This window comes from Rattus norvegicus, chromosome 17 (genome assembly GCF_021556685.1).
Source record: "Rattus norvegicus strain SHRSP/BbbUtx chromosome 17, alternate assembly SHRSP_T2T, whole genome shotgun sequence".
Classification (NCBI taxonomy): domain Eukaryota; kingdom Metazoa; phylum Chordata; class Mammalia; order Rodentia; family Muridae; genus Rattus; species Rattus norvegicus.
The window spans coordinates 385,627-403,811 of record NC_141550.1 but is presented as its reverse complement, the minus strand read 5'-3'; the positions used below and the strand labels follow the sequence as shown (position 1 = coordinate 403,811).

The 18,185-nt window shown below is 39.3% G+C and overlaps 1 protein-coding gene across 2 annotated transcripts in view; it reads right to left on the bottom strand.

The window, feature by feature from the left end:
* The window catches only part of Cntnap3 (contactin associated protein family member 3), a 184,336-nt gene that overhangs the window by 75,323 nt on the left and 90,828 nt on the right, over window positions 1–18,185 (bottom strand). For both annotated transcript variants that reach the window (XM_087589929.1, NM_001402217.1), the window contains 1 exon segment: window positions 1,398–1,545. In XM_087589929.1, the coding sequence (XP_087446055.1) occupies window positions 1,398–1,545 (148 nt within the window).

Here is an 18,185-nt window from a genome sequence, read left to right as displayed (position 1 = left end):
CCAAAAAGATAGTGGACAGGAAAACCTATGGGTTTGCTCAGATTTTACCCCCAAACCTTACCATTTTCTAACATACTGATTTGTTAAGATGCACAAATATCTTTTTTCCCTCTGGATGCACTAACATCATCCAATGGTTTTAAATTTTGTTTCATTTATCAATAATTTAAAACATGCCTATGATGTTAAGAAATACTATAATTGTGTTCAAGATCATCAGGTAACAAACAAATCTTGATTCATGTCAGTTCTGCTGCTTGATTTTTTTCCTCCATCTTTATTAACTTGGTTATTTCTTATTTACATTTCAATTGTTATTCCCTTTCCCAGTTTCCAGGCCAACATCCCCCTAACCCCATCTTCTATATGGGTGTTCCCCTCCCTATCCTCCCCCCAGTACTGCCCTCCCCCCAACAATCACGTTCACTGGGGATTCAGTCTTGGCAGGACCAAGGGCTTCCCCTTCTACTGGTGCTCTTACTAGGCCATTCATTGCTACCTATGCAGTTGGAGCTCAGGGTCAGGTATTCTTCATGTCTACACTATTTTTTTATTTTTTATTACAGTTAATAGATGATAAAGGAAGCTGGTGCAGAAATATAATTTCCCAGTAAATGAAGATCAGAGGAAGTAAAGACTTCACAGTGACACTGATAGAGAAAAGTTGAGTTAGTACCATGATGTGGTGTTTCAGGTGCTGCATGTTAGAAGTTAGTTCCCAAACACTAGTGCTTCCATAGACCCATAGAAGCCTCTGAAAGTCAATGTCATCTGTTATTAGTTAGAATTTAACTGCTTTATTGAATGTCTACAATGCTAGAAGTATTTTATTAAACTCTTGGAATCTAAAGATAAATGAATTTTGGGTTGAGTCTACCTCTAAATTCCGTGTGTGTGGGGGGGAGGACATCTATGTGTTCATCTAGATGTTCATGCGAGTGGCTTTATGCATCCTGGTCAATACCAGGTGTCTTCCTTTATTGTCTGTCACCTCATTTAACTGAGATAGATTCTCTTCACTGACCTGGTAATTCATCTGTTGGCTAAATTGGCTGGTCAGTATGCTCCAGTGAGTTTCCTGTCTCTGTTCTTGGTCTCCTGCACTGGATTCACAGACATTCACTGCACACCTTACCTTTTTATGTGATACTGGGGCTCCAAACTTAAGCCCTCATTTTATATCAAACATTTTACCCACTAGGTAACCTTTAAATTTAACTATGAAAAAACAATTAAATCCTATATTGTCATAAGGAGTTAATAGAAGTCTTTTTATAAAACTCAGTTTTAGTTATACAACTATTAAAAAGGCTAGAGCAAGTAATTTTTAACTGACACTGGATTTTACAGCATCTCATGCAGATATTTATTTCACACGAAGAATAAATATCACTTACTGTATGAACACCCATATACTTCTATCCGCATTCCAATCCTGCCCTTGGGGTTCCAGGCTAAGGGGAGAAAGCGCAGGAACCTGGTGTGGAAGGAAGGCTGGAGACTATATTGCACCACACTGTCTGCATTTGTGTTTCCTGGAAATCCCTGGAAAAAACACAGAGGAAGGGTCAATATATCTTCAAGATCACCTTTATATCCCCTCTGCTCATATTAGTGGTGGCTCGTTTTAACTCTGTTTATATCCAAAAGGCTATCTTTCGAATAACTCTGCTCATGTTTAACACAGATAAGGCAATTTTGCCTTGGTTCCTCAGTTAGCTACTATTGTCTAATATTCTTTTGGTTTTAAGATACTCTAAATATCAGCGCCATTAAAACATTTACAAACATTTTAATGATGGTGGTTTATGACTACCATTAGACTTGCTGTTCTGAAGTTTTCATTTCACACATCCCTCTGCCATCATCTCCAAGCAATAAGGCTGTTCTTATAAAACTACATCATTAGGGAAATAAAACACCACAGTAAGTAATGTCCAAGGATTTTTACCAAGAATCCTAGAGAGTAACAATAGAGAGTTAAAAGAGACCTAAGGCATTATTCTAGCCTTACTTCCTTAAGTTACAGGTGAGATGCTACTGTCTTTGGGAGAAAAAATATAGTATCATATAGGTCAGATAGGATTAGATTACATTCAGGGTCTTTTTTTTAATAACCACAGCATTGATTCCATGTTATCATCCTGAATCCACTTCACATAAAATACAAGTGCAAGATTTCTACATTGCTAACACGATTACTGAAGCTTTCAGTGGGCCAATGTCCAGTGAGCTTCTGCGGGACATACACCACCATTATCTCTACCCAGGTCCTCCAGGAGTGCTTTTTGCCCATTCTTATTGTCTGAGCACTGTGAAAGACCAGACTAAGAAGAAAGAAGCTTGTTTATATTTTGCCTCATATTGAAGTGTGTGTGTGTGTGTGTGTGTGTGTGTGTGTGTGTGTGTGTGTAAAGCTATGGAGCTTGGATCTGGTTAGTTTGGATCTGGATATGGCATACTATCATATATATGTAGAAACATCATACTGAACCCATTAATATGTACAATTAATACATGTTAATATAGAAAAATTTAATAACGTGGGAGGAAAGGAGAGGCCATTTATCCTTAACACTTAAATTTATTTTAAATCACAATGACTAGTGCAGTAAATTGGTAAAAGTTCTGCTCATGGGCATTTGAAGAAAAGTAAAAACAAAGAAAAATCAGCCCTAAACCCTAAGCCTCTTTCTTACAGAAATATTCTGTTGTGTTTCCTTTCAAAATTCCATTTACTTGAGCTTTTTAGGAATGTATGAATTACACATGAAAAAAATCCAACAACAAATACAAGAAAATTGAAATTAATCCCTGCATTAACCATCAAATAAACCACTACAGATTAAAGCTGGATTTCAACAACAACAGAAACAACAGAAAGCCTACAAATTTATGGAAACTGGACAACTCTTTACTGAATGACTACTGGGTTAAGGTAGAAATAAAGAATTCAAGGAAAATGAATGAAGAACATGCCAAAACTTATGGGATACAATGAAAGTTATGCTAAAACAGAAGTTTATAGCTCTAGATGCCTACATAAAAGTTTTTGGAGAGATTTTACACTAGCAACTTAACAGCACACCTAAAAGGTCTAGAACAAAAAAACCAAAATGAAACAAAATAAAAGAAAGCTCACTGAAAATGAGTAGATGGCTGAAAATAATCAAACTGATGGTTGAAATCAATAAAAAAGAAACAAAAAGAACAATAATAGGAATCAAGGAAACAAAGAGTTGGTTCTTTGAGAAAATCAATAAGATAGACAAACCCTTATCCAGACTAACTAAAAGACACAGAGAAAATATCCTCATTAACAAAATCAGAAACAAAAAGAGGGACATAACAGTAGACACCAAGAAAATCCAAAGAATCATAAGGTCATACTTTAAAAACCTGAATCCACAAATTGGAAACTCTAAAAAAAATATAGATAATTTTCTTGATAGGTACCACTTACCAAAGCTCAATCAAGATCAAATAAATAAATAATTTCAACATACCTATAACTAAGGGAATAGACAGAGTCATTTTAATTCTCTCAACTAAAAAAAAAGCAAGAGCTAGATGGTTTTAACATAAAATTCTACCAGACATTCAAAGAAGAGCAAATGCCAATATACATCAAATTATTCCACAAAATAGAAACACAAAGAACATTGTAAAATTCATCTTATGAGGTCACAGTCACCCTGAAACCCAAGCAACACAATGATTCAACAAAGTCCAACATCCCTCATGAACAAAATACTCATGAAAATACTTGAAAATTGAATCCAAGAACACTAAGAAAAGATCATCCACCATTATCAAGTAGACTTTATCCTAGAGATAGGGGATGATTCAGCACATGAAAATCAGTCAATGTAATCCACCATATAAACAAACTTAAGAAAAACCCATATGATCATTTCATTAGACGCTGAAAAAGCCTCTGACAAAATCTTACACCCCTTCATGACAAAAGTATTGGAGAGGTTAGGGTTAAAAGGGATACATCTAAACACTATAAAGATAATTGACAGCAAGTCTATAGCTGACATCAAATTAAATGGAAAGAAACTCAAAGCAAAACCACTAAAATCTGGAATAAGACAAGGCTGTCTACTCTCTCCATTTCTTTTGAATACAGTGATTGAAGGTCTAGCTGGAGCAATAAGACAACTGAAGGAGAACAAGTGGATCCAAACACACACATATATATATGCCTCAAAAACTCTACAAGGGAAAAATCCTACAGCTGATAAACACCTGAAATGGCTGGGTAGAAGATTAACTAAAGAAAATCAGTAGTTCTCCTATATACAAATGATCGAGAAGAAATAAGGGAAAATATACCTAGTATTTAAAGAAAGAAATTGAAGAAGGTATCATCAGAAGATGGAAATATCCCCCATGCTTATGGAACAGTAGTATTAATATAGTAAAATGACCTTCCTACCAAAATCATTCTACAAATTTAGTGCAATCCCTATCACAATTCCAACGTAAATTTTCACAGATATTAAAAAGGCAATTCTCAACTTCATATGGAAAAACAAACAACTCAAGATAGCTAAAATAATTCTGTAGAAAAAAAACATTCAGAGATATCACAATCCCTGATATTAAGCTGTACTATAGAGCTAATGCAATAAAAAACCGCATGATATTGGCATAACAACAGTGAGGTCGATTAATGGAGTAAAATCAAAGACCCAGATGTAAATCCATGCATTTATAAATAACTGATTTTTGATAAAGAAGTCATAAATGCCGATGGAACAAAAAAGTATTTATCCCCTTGCACAAAACTCAAGTACAAGTTGATTAAAGACCCCAACATAAAACCAGATACACTGTACCTATTAGAAAAGGAAGTGGGAATAGCCTTGAATCCATTTGCACAAGAGACAATTCTCCCTGAACAGAATCCCCAGCTAAGCCCAGCTACTAAGACCAACAATCAATAAATGGTACCTCATGAAATTGAAAAACTTCTGTAAGGCAAAGGACTGTCAATGGAGACAAAGCAGGAGCCTACAGAATGGGGAACATTTCCACCAACTCACCATCTGACAGAGGGATAATATCCAACTATATAAAGAACTCCACATCAACAAACTAAATAATCCAATTTAAAAATGGAGTACAGATCTAAACAGAGAATCCTCAATAGTGGAAACTCGGATGGCTGAGAAACACTTAAAGAAATGATCAACATCCGTAGTCATAAGGGAAATGCAGATCAAACTACTTTGAAACTCCATTTTACACCTGTTGGAATGGCTAAGATAAAAAACAAACAACAGTTCATGGTGTAAGGGTGTAAAGCAAGGAGAACACTCATCTATTGCTGGTGGGAGAGCAAACTTGAGGAGCCACTGTGGAAATCAGTGTGGTGGTTCCTTTAAAAAAAATTGGGAATTTATCTACCTCAAGGACTTTCCATCCTACCACAAGGTCACTTGCTCAACCATATTCATAACATATTTACTCATAATAGCCAGTAACTAAAAACAACCTCAACTGAATAATGGATAAAGAAAATGTGGTACGGTTACATAATGGAATATTTCTAGCTGTTTAAAACAATGATATCATAAAATTTTCAGACAAATGGATGGAACTAAAAAAAAAATCACCCTGAGTGATATAACCTAGACCCACAAACACAGTATATACTACTCACTTACAATGGACATTAGTTATTAAATAAAGGTAATCATGTTACAATGCATAGACCCAGAGAGGCTAAATAACAAGGAGGACTCAAGGGGAGACTCACAGATTTTCCTGTGAATGGAAATGTAAGTGGACTGGAGGTGGGAGAACATGGGAACAGGAAGAATCAGGTTGGGGGAAGAGATTGAGGAGAGAGTACTGGAAGAAATGACTGAAATTGGACGGGGCATTTGGGGGCAATGTGGGAACCTAGTACAGTGGGAACTCCCTGAAGTCTATGAGAAGATTCCTAGTAATGGGAGATGTGGAACCTGAACCAGCTATCTTCTTTAACCAGACAAGGCTCCCAGCAGTAGAAATGGGACATCAATCCAGACACAATCCTTCAACCTATAATTTGTCCTTCCTGCAAGGTATGCTGGGGTAATGGTGGTGCAGAATTTGTGGGAGTGGCCAACCAATGCCTAGTTCAGCTTGAGGCCCACTCCACTGAAAGGGAGCCAATGCCTGACATTTGTTAACCAGGAACCTGAGGCTGGAATGCCCAGAGACCCAGGTAGTATAATATATGGCTGGAAAAAGTAAATGAAATAATTTGTAATGATATTCTGCCGTACTTACCGTCAGCAACTAGCCCAGTTGTCATCAGAGAGGCATTATCTATCACCTGATAGGAGCAGATATAGAGACCTACAGCCAGACATTAGGCAGAGCCAGGTGAACCTCACTGAAGAAGTGGAGAAAGGATTCTAGGAGCCAGAGAGGTTGAGTACACCAGGAGAACACAATCTACAGAATCAATAGGCAGGGCTCGCAGGGTCTCACAGAGACACTGTATGGGTCTGAGCTAGGTCCTCTACACAAACATTATGATTGTGTAGCTTGATGTTCTTGTGGGATTAGGGTGTTTCTGTTTTTATTTTAATTAATTAATTTTTTACATATCAAATGTTGCCCCTCCCTGTCCCCCTCCCAGAGTTCGTCACCCCATCTTCCCTTCACTTCTGAGAGGGTGCTCTTCCCCCACCCCCAGATTCCCTCTACTCTAGGGCATCAAGTCTCTACAGGATTAGGCATATCCTCTCCCAGTCATGTCAGACAAGGCAGTCCTTGTCTGTATATGTGTAGGCAGGGCCTCGACTATCCCATGTATGCTCTTTGGTTGGTAGCCTAGTTTCTTGGAGCTCCCAGGAGTCTGGGTTAGATGACACTGTTGGCCTTCCTGTGGGGTTGCCATCCCCTTTAGCTCCTTTAATTCTTCCCTTAACTCTTCCATAGGGGTCCCTGACCTCAGTCCAATGGTTGACTGCGAATATCTGCATCTGTCTCAGTCAACTGCTGGTAGAGTCTTTCAGAGGACAGCCATGCTAGGCTCCTGTCTTCAGGCACAATATAGCATCGGTAATAGTGTCCGGCTTTGGTGCCCGCCCATGGGATGGATCCCAAATTGGGCTGGTTACTGGACAACCTTTGCTTCAGTCTTTGCTCTGCTTTTTGTCCCTTTTTGACAATTCTGGGTCAAAAAGTTTGAAGGTAGGTTGGTGACATCATCCCTCTACTGAAGGAAGTCTCTTCAGGTTCTATCTCCCCACTGTTGGGCATTTTGACTAAGGTCACCCCATTGAGTCTCTCACATCCCAGGTCTCTGAGACTTTCTAGAGGTTTCCCCAACCCCCACCCCCAGCAGCTGCATATTTCCACTCATTCTCCTGGCCCTCTGGGCTTCTCTTCTGTCTCCCCTATATCTGATCTCACCCACTTTTCCCCTTCCCCTTTCCCTCCCCACACCCATCCAGGTCACTCTCTCACTCTGCTTCCCACGATTATTTTGTTTCCCCTTCTATATTGGGATTGAAGCACCCTCACTTGGGCCTTCCTCCTTGTTAAACTTCTTACAGTCTGTGGGTTGTATCCTGGATATTCTGTACTTTGGGGGCTAATATCCACTTATCAAGCCATGTGTGTCCTTTTGAGTCTGGGTCAGCTCACTCAGGACATTTTCTAGTTCTATCCATTTGCCTTAATAGCTTAATAGTATTCCATTGTGTAAATGAACCACATTTTCTATATCCATTCTTTGGTTGATGGATATCTGGGCTGCTTCCAGTTTCTGGCTATTATAAATAATGCTGCTATGAACATAGTGGAGCATGTGACCTTGTAGTATGATGGAGAATCTTTGGGGTATATGTCCAGGAGTGGTATAGCTGGACCTTCAGGTAGAATTATTTCCAATTTTTTTGAGGGACTGCCAGGTTGATTTCCAGAGTTGTTGTACCAGTTTGCAATCCCACCAGCAACGAAGGAGCATTCCTCTTTCTACACATCCTTGTTAGCATGTGCTGTCACCTGAGTTTTTGGTTCTAGCCATTCTGATTGGGATAAGATGGAATCTCAGGGTTGCTTAGATTTGCATTTCCCTGATGATTAAGGGTGTTAAACATTTCTTAAGGTGCTTTATGGCCATTCAAGACTCCTCGTTTGAGAAGCCTCTGTTTAGCTCTGTAGCCCGTTTTTAAATTGGGTTTTGCTTGCTCTTGGGACCCTTTTCCTCCTGCTGTGTTTCCTCCTCCAGCCGTGATATGAGGCTTTGTGGCTTGTCTTAGTCTATGTTATGTCATGTTTGATTGCTATCCCTAGGAGAACCAGTTATCGAGGATTGTCTTCTAACCCCCACAAAAGCAGCACAACACACATGTGCCTGCATTCATTACTCCCCAATAACAACCACAATAATAAATAGAAAAATAAGTCAAAACAGAAAGGAACACATCCCACCCAGACTATTCAACTGGGCATTCTAGTTTCCCTTCCATGAGTAAAATGGTTGTACCCTAGCACTGTCTTCAAACTTGGTGGCTTTTTCTGTTGCTTTCTACTGCAAACCTTTGTCTCCTAAATTTATTTTTTTTCTTTTTCTTTTTTTTTTTATTAACTTGAGTATTCCTTATATACATTTCAAGTGTTATTCCCTTTCCCTGTTTCCGGGCAAACATCCCCCTCCCCCCTCCCCTTCCTTATGGGTGTTCCCCTCCCAACCCTCCCCCCATTGCCGCCCTCCCCCCATAGTCTAGTTCACTGGGGGTTCAGTCTTAGCAGGACCCAGGGCTTCCCCTTCCACTGGTGCTCTTACTAGGATATTCATTGCTACCTATGGGGTCAGAGTCCAGGGTCAGTCCATGTATAGTCTTTAGGTAGTGGCTTAGTCCCTGGAAGCTCTGGTTGCTTGGCATTGTTGTACATATGGGGTCTCCAGCCCCTTCAAGCTCTTCCAGTTCTTTCTCTGATTCCTTCAACGGGAGTCCTATTCTCAGTTCAGTGGTTTGCTGCTGGCATTCGCCTCTGTATTTGCTGTATTCTGGCTGTGTCTCTCAGGAGCAATCTACATCCGGCTCCTGTCGGTCTGCACTTCTTTGCTTCATCCATCTTGTCTAATTGGGTGGCTGTATATGTGTGGGCCACATGTGGGGCAGGCTCTGAATGGGTGTTCCTTCAGTCTCTGTTTTAATCTTTGCCTCTCTATTCCCTGCCAAGGGTATTCTTGTTCCCCTTTTAGAGAAAGAGTGAAGCATTCACATTTTCACCATCCGTCTTGAGTTTCATTTGTTCTACGGATCTAGGGTAATTCAAGCATTTGGGCTAATAGCCACTTATCAATGAGTGCATACCATGTATGTCTTTCTGTGATTGGGTTAGTTCACTCAGGATGATATTTTCCAGTTCCAACCATTTGCCTACGAATTTCATAAACTCGTTGTTTTTGATAGCTGAGTAGTATTCCATTGTGTAGATGTACCACATTTTCTGTATCCATTCCTCTGTTGAAGGGCATCTGGGTTCTTTCCAGCTTCTGGCTATTATAAATAAGGCTGCGATGAACATAGTGGAGCACGTGTCTCTTTTATATGTTGAGGCATCTTTTGGGTATATGCCCAAGAGAGGTATAGCTGGATCCTCAGGCAGTTCAATGTCCAATTTTCTGAGGAACCTCCAGACTGATTTCCAGAATGGTTGTACCAGTCTGCAATCCCACCAACAATGGAGTAGTGTTCCTCTTTCTCCGCATCCTCGCCAGCATCTGCTGTCACCTGAGTTTTTGATCTTAGCCAATCGCACTGGTGTGAGGTGAAATCTCAGGGTTGTTTTGATTTGCATTTCCCTTATGACTAAAGATGTTGAACATTTCTTTAGGTGTTTCTCAGCCATTTGGCATTCCTCAGCTGTGAATTCTTTGTTTAGCTCTGAACCCCATTTTTTAATAGGGTTATTTGTTTCCCTGCAGTCTAACTTCTTGAGTTCTTTGTATATTTTGGATATAAGGCCTCTATCTGTTGTAGGATTGGTAAAGATCTTTTCCCAATCTGTTGGTTGCCGTTTTGTCCTAACCACAGTGTCCTTTGCCTTACAGAAGCTTTGCAGTTTTATGAGATCCCATTTGTCGATTCTTGATCTTAGAGCATAAGCCATTGGTGTTTTGTTCAGGAAATTTTTTCCAGTGCCCATGTGTTCCAGATGCTTCCCTAGTTTTTCTTCTATTAGTTTGAGTGTGTCTGGTTTGATGTGGAGGTCCTTGATCCACTTGGACTTAAGCTTTGTACAGGGTGATAAGCATGGATCGATCTGCATTCTTCTACATGTTGCCCTCCAGTTGAACCAGCACCATTTGCTGAAAATGCTATCTTTTTTCCATTTCATGGTTTTGGCTCCTTTGTCAAAAATCAAGTGACCATAGGTGTGTGGGTTCATTTCTGGGTCTTCAATTCTATTCCATTGGTCTATCTGTCTGTCTCTGTACCAATACCATGCAGTTTTTATCACTATTGCTCTGTAATACTGCTTGAGTTCAGGGATAGTGATTCCCCCTGAAGTCCTTTTATTGTTGAGGATAGCTTTAGCTATCCTGGGTTTTTTGTTATTCCAGATGAATTTGCAAATTGTTCTGTCTAACTCTTTGAAGAATTGGATTGGTATTTTGATGGGGATTGCATTGAATCTGTAGATTGCTTTTGGTAAAATGGCCATTTTTACTATATTAATCCTGCCAATCCATGAGCATGGGAGATCTTTCCATCTTCTGAGGTCTTCTTCAATTTCTTTCCTCAGTGTCTTGAAGTTCTTATTGTACAGATCTTTTACTTGCTTGGTTAAAGTCACACCGAGGTACTTTATATTATTTGGGTCTATTATGAAGGGTGTCGTTTCCCTAATTTCTTTCTCGGCTTGTTTCTCTTTTGTATAGAGGAAGGCAACTGATTTATTTGAGTTAATTTTATACCCAGCCACTTTGCTGAAGTTGTTTATCAGCTTTAGTAGTTCTCTGGTGGAACTTTTGGGATCACTTAAATATACTATCATGTCATCTGCAAATAGTGATATTTTGACCTCTTCTTTTCCGATCTGTATCCCTTTGATCTCCTTTTGTTGTCTGATTGCTCTGGCTAGAACTTCAAGAACTATATTGAATAAGTAGGGAGAGAGTGGGCAGCCTTGTCTAGTCCCTGATTTTAGTGGGATTGCTTCAAGTTTCTCTCCATTTAGTTTAATGTTAGCAACTGGTTTTCTGTATATGGCTTTTACTATGTTTAGGTATGGGCCTTGAATTCCTATTCTTTCCAGGACTTTTATCATGAAGGGGTGTTGAATTTTGTCAAATGCTTTCTCAGCATCTAATGAAATGATCATGTGGTTCTGTTCTTTCAGTTTGTTTATATAATGGATCACGTTGATGGTTTTCCGTATATTAAACCATCCCTGCATGCCTGGGATGAAGCCTACTTGATCATGGTGGATGATTGTTTTGATGTGCTCTTGAATTCGGTTTGCCAGAATTTTATTGAGTATTTTTGCGTCGATATTCATAAGGGAAATTGGTCTGAAGTTCTCTTTCTTTGTTGTGTCTTTCTGTGGTTTAGGTATAAGAGTAATAGTGGCTTCGTAGAAGGTATTCGGTAGTGATCCAACTGTTTCAATTTTGTGGAATAGTTTGGATAATATTGGTATGAGGTCTTCTATGAAGGTTTGATAGAATTCTGCACTAAACCCGTCTGGACCTGGGCTCCTTTTTGTTGGGAGACCTTTAATGACTGCTTCTATTTCCTTAGGAGTTATGGGGTTGTTTCACTGGTTTGTCTGTTCCTGATTTAACTTCGATACCTGGTATCTGTCTAGGAAATTGTCCATTTCCTGAAGATTTTCAAGTTTTGTTGAATATAGGCTTTTATAGTAAGATCTGGTATTTTTTTGAATTTCCTCTGAATCTGTAGTTATGTCTCCCTTTTCATTTCTGATTTTGTTAATTTGGACGCACTCTCTGTGTCCTCTCGTTAGTCTGGCTAAGGGTTTATCTATCTTGTTGATTTTCTCAAAGAACCAACTTTTGGTTCTGTTGATTCTTTCTATGGTCCTTTTTGTTTCTACTTGGTTGATTTCAGCTCTGAGTTTGATTATTTCCTGCCTTCTACTCCTCCTGGGAGTATTTGCTTCTTTTTGTTCTAGAGCTTTTAGGTGTGCTGTCAAGCTGCTGACATATGTTCTTTCCTGTTTCTTTCTGCAGGCACTCAGCGCTATGAGTTTTCCTCTTAGCACAGCTTTCATTGTGTCCCATAAGTTTGGGTATGTTGTACCTTCATTTTCATTAAATTCTAAAAAGTCTTTAATTTCTTACTTTATTTCTTCCATGACCAGTTTATCATTGAGTAGAGCATTGTTCAATTTCCACGTATATGTGGGCATTCTTCCCTTATTGTTTTTGAAGACCAGTTTTAGGCCGTGGTGGTCCGATAGCACGCATGGGATTATTTCTATCTTTCTGTACCTGTTGAGGCCCGTTTTTTGACCAATTATATGGTCAATTTTGGAGAAAGTACCATGAGGAGCTGAGAAGAAGGTATATCCTTTTGCTTTAGGATAGAATGTTCTATAAATATCCGTTAAGTCCATTTGGCTCATGACTTCTCTTAGTCTGTCTACATCACTGTTTAATTTCTGTTTTCGTGATCTGTCCACTGATGAGAGTGGGGTGTTGAAATCTCCCACTATTATTGTGTGAGGTGCAATGTTTGTTTTGAGTTTTAGTAAGGTTTCTTTTACGTATGTAGGTGCCCTTGTATTTGGGGCATAGATATTTAGGATTGAGAGTTCATCTTGGTTGATTTTTCCTTTGATGAATATGAAGTGTCCTTCCTTATCTTTTATGATGAGTTTTAGTTGAAAATTGATTTTATTTGATATTAGAATGGCTACTCCAGCTTGCTTCTTCTGACCATTTGCTTGGAAAGTTGTTTTCCAGCCTTTCACTCTGAGGTAGTGTCTGTCTTTGTCTCTGAGGTGTGTTTCCTGTAGGCAGCAGAATGCAGGGTCCTCGTTGCGTATCCAGTTTGTTAATCTATGTCTTTTTATTGGGGAGTTGAGGCCATTGATATTGAGAGATATTAAGGAATAGTGATTATTGCTTCCCGTTATATTTATATTTGGATGTGAGGTTATGTTTGTGTGCTTTCATTCTCTTTGTTTTGTTGCCAAGACGATTAGTTTCTTGCTTCTTCTAGGGTATAGCTTGCCTCCTTATGTTGGGCTTTACCATTTATTATCCTTTGTAGTGCTGGATTTGTAGAAAGATATTGTGTAAATTTGGTTTTGTCATGGAATATCTTGGTTTCTCCATCAATGTTAATTGAGAGTTTTGCTGGATACAGTAACCTGGGCTGGCATTTGTGTTCTCTTAGGGTCTGTATGACATCAGTCCAGGATCTTCTGGCCTTCATAGTTTCTGGCGAGAAGTCTGGTGTGATTCTGATAGGTCTCCCTTTATATGTTACTTGACCTTTTTCCCTTACTGCTTTTAATATTCTTTCTTTATTTTGTGCGTTTGGTGTTTTGACAATTATGTGACGGGAGGTGTTTCTTTTCTGGTCCAATCTATTTGGAGTTCTGTAGGCTTCTTGTATGCCTATGGGTATCTCTTTTTTTAGGTTAGGGAAGTTTTCTTCTATGATTTTGTTGAAGATATTTACTGGTCCTTTGAGCTGGGAGTCTTCACTCTCTTCTATACCTATTATCCTTAGGTTTGATCTTCTCATTGAGTCCTGGATTTCCTGTATGTTTTGGACCAGTAGCTTTTTCCGCTTTACATTATCTTTGACAGTTGAGTCAATGATTTCTATGGAATCTTCTGCTCCTGAGATTCTCTCTTCCATCTCTTGTATTCTGTTGGTGAAGCTTGTATCTACAGCTCCTTGTCTCTTCTTTTGGTTTTCTATATCCAGGGTTGTTTCCATGTGTTCTTTCTTTCTTTTTTTTTTTTTTTATTAACTTGAGTATTTCTTATATACATTTCGAGTGTTATTCCCTTTCCCGGTTTCCGGGCAAACATCTCCCTCCCCCCTCCCCTTCCTTATGGGTGTTCCCCTCCCAACCCTCCCCCCATTGCCGCCCTCCCCCCATAGACTAGTTCACTGGGGGTTCAGTCTTAGCAGGACCCAGGGCTTCCCCTTCCACTGGTGCTCTTACTAGGATATTCATTGCTACCTATGGGGTCAGAGTCCAGGGTCAGTCCATGTATAGTCTTTAGGTAGTGGCTTAGTCCCTGGAAGCTCTGGTTGCTTGGCATTGTTGTACTTTTGGGGTCTCGAGCCCCTTCAAGCTCTTCCAGTTCTTTCTCTGATTCCTTCAATAGGGGACCTATTCTCAGTTCAGTGGTTTGCTGCTGGCATTCGCCTCTATATTTGCTGTATTCTGGCTGTGTCTCTCAGGAGCGATCTATATCCGGCTCCTGTCGGTCTGCACTTCTTTGCTTCATCCATCTTGTCTAATTGGGTGGCTGTATATGTGTGGGCCACATGTGGGGCAGGCTCTGAATGGGTGTTCCTTCAGTCTCTGTTTTAATCTTTGCCTCTCTATTCCCTGCCAAGGGTATTCTTGTTCCCCTTTTAGAGAAAGAGTGAAGCATTCACATTTTCACCATCCGTCTTGAGTTTCATTTGTTCTACGGATCTAGGGTAATTCAAGCATTTGGGCTAATAGCCACTTATCAATGAGTGCATACCATGTATGTCTTTCTGTGATTGGGTTAGCTCACTCAGGATGATATTTTCCAGTTCCAAACATTTGCCTACGAATTTCATAAACTCGTTGTTTTTGATAGCTGAGTAATATTCCATTGTGTAGATGTACCACATTTTCTGTATCCATTCCTCTGTTGTAGGGCATCTGGGTTCTTTCCAGTTTCTGGCTATTATAAATAAGGCTGCGATGAACATAGTGGAGCACGTGTCTCTTTTATATGTTGAGGCATCTTTTGGGTATATGCCCAAGAGAGGTATAGCTGGATCCTCAGGCAGTTCAATGTCCAATTTTCTGAGGAACCTCCAGACTGATTTCCAGAATGGTTTTACCAGTCTGCAATCCCACTAACAATGGAGGAGTGTTCCTCTTTCTCCACATCCTCGCCAGCATCTGCTGTCACCTGAGTTTTTGATCTTAGCCAATCGCACTGGTGTGAGGTGAAATCTCAGGGTTGTTTTGATTTGCATTTCCCTTATGACTAAAGATGTTGAACATTTCTTTAGGTGTTTCTCAGCCATTCGGCATTCCTCAGCTGTGAATTCTTTGTTTAGCTCTGAACCCCATTTTTTAATAGGGTTATTTGTTTCCCTGCGGTCTAACTTCTTGAGTTCTTTGTATATTTTGGATATAAGGCCTCTATCTGTTGTAGGATTGGTAAAGATCTTTTCCCAATCTGTTGGTTGCCGTTTTGTCCTAACCACAGTGTCCTTTGCCTTACAGAAGCTTTGCAGTTTTATGAGATCCCATTTGTCGATTCTTGATCTTAGAGCGTAAGCCATTGGTGTTTTGTTCAGGAAATTTTTTCCAGTGCCCATGTGTTCCAGATGCTTCCCTAGTTTTTCTTCTATTAGTTTGAGTGTGTCTGGTTTGATGTGGAGGTCCTTGATCCACTTGGACTTAAGCTTTGTACAGGGTGATAAGCATGGATCGATCTGCATTCTTCTACATGTTGCCCTCCAGTTGAACCAGCACCATTTGCTGAAAATGCTATCTTTTTTCCATTTCATGGATTTGGCTCCTTTGTCAAAAATCAAGTGACCATAGGTGTGTGGGTTCATTTCTGGGTCTTCAATTCTATTCCATTGGTCTATCTGTCTGTCTCTGTACCAATACCATGCAGTTTTTATCACTATTGCTCTGTAATACTGCTTGAGTTCAGGGATAGTGATTCCCCCTGAAGTCCTTTTATTGTTGAGGATAGCTTTAGCTATCCTGGGTTTTTTGTTATTCCAGATGAATTTGCAAATTGTTCTGTCTAACTCTTTGAAGAATTGGATTGGTATTTTGATGGGGATTGCATTGAATCTGTAGATTGCTTTTGGTAAAATGGCCATTTTTACTATATTAATCCTGCCAATCCATGAGCATGGGAGATCTTTCCATCTTCTGAGGTCTTCTTCAATTTCTTTCCTCAGTGTCTTGAGTTCTTATTGTACAGATCTTTTACTTGCTTGGTTAAAGTCACACCGAGGTACTTTATATTATTTGGGTCTATTATGAAGGGTGTCGTTTCCCTAATTTCTTTCTCGGCTTGTTTCTCTTTTGTATAGAGGAAGGCAACTGATTTATTTGAGTTAATTTTATACCCAGCCACTTTGCTGAAGTTGTTTATCAGCTTTAGTAGTTCTCTGGTGGAACTTTTGGGATCACTTAAATATACTATCATGTCATCTGCAAATAGTGATATTTTGACCTCTTCTTTTCCGATCTGTATCCCTTTGATCTCCTTTTGTTGTCTGATTGCTCTGGCTAGAACTTCAAGAACTATATTGAATAAGTAGGGAGAGAGTGGGCAGCCTTGTCTAGTCCCTGATTTTAGTGGGATTGCTTCAAGTTTCTCTCCATTTAGTTTAATGTTAGCCACTGGTTTTCTGTATATGGCTTTTACTATGTTTAGGTATGGGCCTTGAATTCCTATTCTTTCCAGGACTTTTATCATGAAGGGGTGTTGAATTTTGTCAAATGCTTTCTCAGCATCTAATGAAATGATCATGTGGTTCTGTTCTTTCAGTTTGTTTATATAATGGATCACGTTGATGGTTTTCCGTATATTAAACCATCCCTGCATGCCTGGGATGAAGCCTACTTGATCATGGTGGATGATTGTTTTGATGTGCTCTTGAATTCGGTTTGCCAGAATTTTATTGAGTATTTTTGCGTCGATATTCATAAGGGAAATTGGTCTGAAGTTCTCTTTCTTTGTTGTGTCTTTGTGTGGTTTAGGTATAAGAGTAATTGTGGCTTCGTAGAAGGTATTCGGTAGTGATCCATCTGTTTCAATTTTGTGGAATAGTTTGGATAATATTGGTATGAGGTCTTCTATGAAGGTTTGATAGAATTCTGCACTAAACCCGTCTGGACCTGGGCTCTTTTTGGTTGGGAGACCTTTAATGACTGCTTCTATTTCCTTAGGAGTTATGGGGTTGTTTAACTGGTTTATCTGTTCCTGATTTAACTTCGATACCTGGTATCTGTCTAGGAAATTGTCCATTTCCTGAAGATTTTCAAATTTTGTTGAATATAGGTTTTTATAGTAAGATCTGATGATTTTTTGAATTTCCTCTGAATCTGTAGTTATGTCTCCCTTTTCATTTCTGATTTTGTTAATTTGGACACACTCTCTGTGTCCTCTCGTTAGTCTGGCTAAGGGTTTATCTATCTTGTTGATTTTCTCAAAGAACCAACTTTTGGTTCTGTTGATTCTTTCTATGGTCCTTTTTGTTTCTACTTGGTTGATTTCAGCTCTGAGTTTGATTATTTCCTGCCTTCTACTCCTCCTGGGAGTATTTGCTTCTTTTTGTTCTAGAGCTTTTAGGTGTGCTGTCAAGCTGCTGACATATGCTCTTTCCTGTTTCTTTCTGCAGGCACTCAGCGCTATGAGTTTTCCTCTTAGCACAGCTTTCATTGTGTCCCATAAGTTTGAGTATGTTGTATCTTCATTTTCATTAAATTCTAAAAAGTCTTTAATTTCTTTCTTTATTTCTTCCTTGACCAGGTTATAATTGAGTAGAGCATTGTTCAATTTCCACGTATATGTGGGCATTCTTCCCTTATTGTTATTGAAGACCAGTTTTAGGCCGTGGTGGTCCGATAGCACGCATGGGATTATTTCTATCTTTCTGTACCTGTTGAGGCCCGTTTTTTGACCAATTATATGGTCAATTTTGGAGAAAGTACCATGAGGAGCTGAGAAGAAGGTATATCCTTTTGCTTTAGGATAGAATGTTCTATAAATATCCGTTAAGTCCATTTGGCTCATGACTTCTCTTAGTCTGTCTACATCACTGTTTAATTTCTGTTTCCATGATCTGTCCATTGATGAGAGTGGGGTGTTGAAATCTCCCACTATTATTGTGTGAGGTGCAATGTTTGTTTTGAGCTTTAGTAAGGTTTCTTTTACGTATGTAGGTGCCCTTGTATTTGGGGCATAGATATTTAGGATTGAGAGTTCATCT